This window comes from Carex rostrata, chromosome 8, assembly GCF_964058835.1.
Source record: "Carex rostrata chromosome 8, lpCarRost1.2, whole genome shotgun sequence".
Taxonomy (NCBI): domain Eukaryota; kingdom Viridiplantae; phylum Streptophyta; class Magnoliopsida; order Poales; family Cyperaceae; genus Carex; species Carex rostrata.
In genome coordinates, this window is record NC_135925.1 from 2,426,078 (window position 1) to 2,430,002 (window position 3,925).

General features: G+C 33.0%; 1 protein-coding gene across 1 annotated transcript; it reads right to left on the minus strand.

Annotated features, from left to right (window-relative positions):
• Positions 1–1,312: 1,312 nt before the first annotated feature.
• LOC144558409 (ethylene-responsive transcription factor 5-like) lies at positions 1,313–2,429 on the minus strand. Its single transcript, XM_078307260.1, has one exon. The coding sequence runs from the start codon at positions 2,301–2,303 to the stop codon at positions 1,521–1,523; it is 783 nt and encodes a 260-aa protein (XP_078163386.1). The 5' UTR covers positions 2,304–2,429; the 3' UTR covers positions 1,313–1,520.
• Positions 2,430–3,925: the final 1,496 nt, after the last annotated feature.

Consider the following 3,925-nt stretch of genomic DNA (forward strand, 5'->3'; position numbering starts at 1 on the left):
GAGGGTTTATTAGAGACCACGCTATAATAAAAAGTCACCAGCTTTTGCAGAATTTATTGAATGAATTTACATAATTGAGTATTGAAGTTTAAAAATATTTTTCAAGTGGTGATAGTTGATTTGAGAAATATTTGGGAATTGGTATTGGAGGACCGCGTGAGAAAACCGCTGCTGTTAAAGACAGTTGAAAGTGTATGGGGACCGATTTGGAGAATTTCCATAAATTAGACTTGAAAGATATTACCTCTTTTTTTTCTAAATTAATACATCTTGTAATTCAAAAAAAAAAAAAAGCAATCTTTACAAGAAAGAGAGTGGATGATAGGGTGGACCAAAGTTCATTAAATGCTCTAGTTAGGAGGTGGAGATTTTGCAAATAAAAATCATGAGAAAGTCTACAAACTCATCACAGTACTAAAATAATATAATATGAGGGTGAATTATTTGAATCCCTAATTATACGGTTGCTAGTATTGGAATACATCTCATATTTTGTATAGTCAAACTTGGGTACTGTTTTAGAAAATGGTCCAAGTACAAATCATGTAACAATTATTGCCTGATTCCGGGGTCACAACAATAAAATAAAATAAATAAAACAAAAGAAAACAGGGTTCAGTTAATCTCCATTTTTTCCACATAGATCCATTAATGCAAATAGGATAAAAGTTCTGGGTATTTATCTAAATTGGGTAAAACATGATAATTTAATTATGAAATAAGATGTGAAACGAAATCAGTAAATTAATTTAGAAAAATGAAAAGGTTATTAAACACAATTGATGAAATGAAGCACAATATAAAAGAAACTCCAAATAAGCAAAGGAAATATTGTTTACATAAAAAATAATTTTAAATAACTAAGAAAGCTCTCCAGCTGTCAGGATAAGATTAAGGAAGAATTTTTTTCTCAAAAAAAGAAAAAGGAAATTGTAGAATGGAACTGAAAGTAACACTTTATTGATGTTATCTATCTACCCCATGCCCACATAAACGCCTTTGTACTTTTTCAAGACAAAGACATACATTCAATTCTTCCTTACATCTAATTTTTTAAAATTAATTTGATATAAAGGTTGCACATGATTTAGTTTCTTTCTTTCTGAACAAAATCAAAAGATTAACTTTAATGAGCAGAGAACTGGTCTTTAATATAATGACAAAAGATAATATTCTTCATATGAGAAATAGTAAGTTTGAAATCTGGATAAAAGATTCCTGGTGTACAAAACATTGATGAGAATTTTTTGTTTGTTCTTTCTAAATTGAAATTTGTATGCAGTAAACTTAACAAAACTTCGAGTAGCCTATATATAGTAACAAACTATAATAGAAGTTTTGCCAAACCCTTGATTTACTCAGCTAGTTTTTCAAAGTAACCAAAATATAATTTGCTCTAGAGCACTTAATTTCTAATGAAAGAACAAAATAGATAAAGCAAAATCTAAAAGTCTTCACAATGAAAGCAACCATTTACAGAGAAGCTCCAAGAACTCATTGGTTATACTATTGCTTTTATCTTAATTGACAATAAGCCCCAGAGGTGAATGTGAAGAAATAGGCGACAGCAATTGCATAAATCCTTCCCAATCACAACTGTCGATCATCGGCAGATCAAACGCTATATCTGCATCCGTCTCAATCAACCTCTCCTTCTTTACCTCTGTCGCTGGTTCTTCGTCAATCTCTCTCTCCCTCTTCTTACTACAAACCATATTCTTTTCTGTAAATTCACCACAGCTCGATGCACCGGATGGAGCAAACATTGAAGTTTCAATGAAACCCGCAGAGTCTGAACTCTCGGTTTTTACCTCATCGGTATGGCAAAGATTTTCGCGTGCCACATTTTCAATTATACCGTTGCTCCCTATCTCATTAGGAAAATTCAAAATTGCTTTGCGTCCACGCATGCGAAAAGCAGCACAGTCATATGCCTTAGCTGCCTCAATTGCTGTGTCATATGTCCCGAGCCAAACACGGGACCCACGCTTCTTCGGGTCACGTATCTCAGCCGCGTATTTCCCCCACGGTCTCTTCCTGACACCACGGTACTTTTCCTTGTCAGTCGGGTTCGGACTCTGTGCAGGTGAGCACCCCTCGAATTTCTTTACCGGTGGAAGCGGAACAACAGTAGAGCGGTTTGTGTGCTCAAGGGATAATTCACAGCCGAATTCTATTATGTTGACAGCCGGTTCAGTCGGGTCGGGTTTGACGTATACTTTTGGGAGGTTGATGGAGGATTCTCCAAGGAGATGTTCTCGGATTAATGCAAGTGGGTTGTCATGGTTGGTTGTGAAAGCCATGAGTGAGGTCTTAAACTCTTAATTGTTGCTTTTTTTGGGTGTAGAGTTGAATTGGTTTTCAACTTTTGATGAATTTGGGAATGGCTTCTGTGTGCTGTATTTATAGCTAGGGATGGAATGACTGAGGCTATTTGTAACAGGGGTGAAGGTTAGCTGAAAGACTTTTGCGTCACGGCCCCTTTATTGTTTCAACGATTGGAAAGAGAAAAATATAACTCTGCAACTCGAGGGCCTAATTAAATATTTGCTTATACAATAATAAATCATTTTCAATATCTCATTGACACATTAACTACAGATGAACAGCTCATTCATTTGTTTGTTTTATACAAGTACATATTTTTGTTTTCAGTAAAGAAATTAATTGTTTTAGGTTATGCTCCAGAACGAAAGGGGGGAATCCCTCATTAAATGGCAGGGAGAGGAGAGATCAAAGATGAAGCTCACTTCCGCACAGTGATTTTACACCGTAATTTGAGAGTAACGATTATGGTCAAAAATCAATACAACGCTAAGATTTCTTCCCTCTAAACGGTGCTCGTCTATCTCCGTCCCCTCTCCAGTTTTTCTCTTCTGAAGCAAGTGAAACCGTCGGGCAGAAACAGTATGGGGTGAGACTCACCCCCCGCACAGTGATTCTCTCTTTTCTTTCCTCGGCGTCCTTCCGTCTGAAGCATAATTTTAGTCACTAAATCAAAAGCTAATTCTTTATACAAATAAAGATTAATGATTGAAGTGTTTTATGCTGATTTAAAATGCAGGGAATATACCAGGAGAATTTGATTCTTTCAGTCAATACTATTTTGTATGCATATATTTTACTGCTATTAAACATACTAAGTGATTTATCATCTATGTAGTTTTAATTTTTTTTTTTACTTTGATTGTCAAACACAAGGTTTGTCAATATATTTCAAAAAAGAAATTTAAAAATGCTGAATTAATATAGGTAGTATATAATTATAATGAATAAGTATTCTGATATAAATTTAAAACGAATAATTAACAGATAATTTCAACACATACAAATATAACAAACAAGTAAACATATTTTGATCTAGTGACAAAGGTGATAGAGGCAATGTAATTTGTGTGAAAAATCCAAATAAAAAGCTTCTAATGTATATTAAATAATTAAGTGGCTTGACCTTCAAACTTTACTCAAAAAACAAACAAGTGAATATTCTATAATAGCAAAGTATAACTTAACTGAAAGTAACAAAATTGATAACAAATCTACATACATTATATTGGCATTTATAAATTATAATGAATAACAAGTATATAAAATATGATATATGAGAGTATTTCACTTCAAAAATAAAATAAAATGAAATCAATTTAAGATATACACTACTAGTTTAACAATTAGGATATGAAATTCAGATATATTTTTCTTTGTAAGAACCTATAAATTATTTATATTCGTATTATACCCACATATATATATATATATATATAGAGAGAGAGAGAGAGAGAGAGAGGGGGGGATCAAGTTATTAGATGTGATCTCTACAATAAAATATGCTTGGAGACCAAATTTTACATTTTTTGGAATTTTTTACCTATTTATTAAGATGGGTACAAAAACTAGTAAAATTTAGACCATTGAATTTTGTACC

Bases quoted from the DNA above. Each gene is read 5' to 3' on its own strand.
- LOC144558409 (XM_078307260.1), bottom strand. From the start codon at position 2,303: ATGGCTTTCACAACCAACCATGACAACCCACTTGCATTAATCCGAGAA.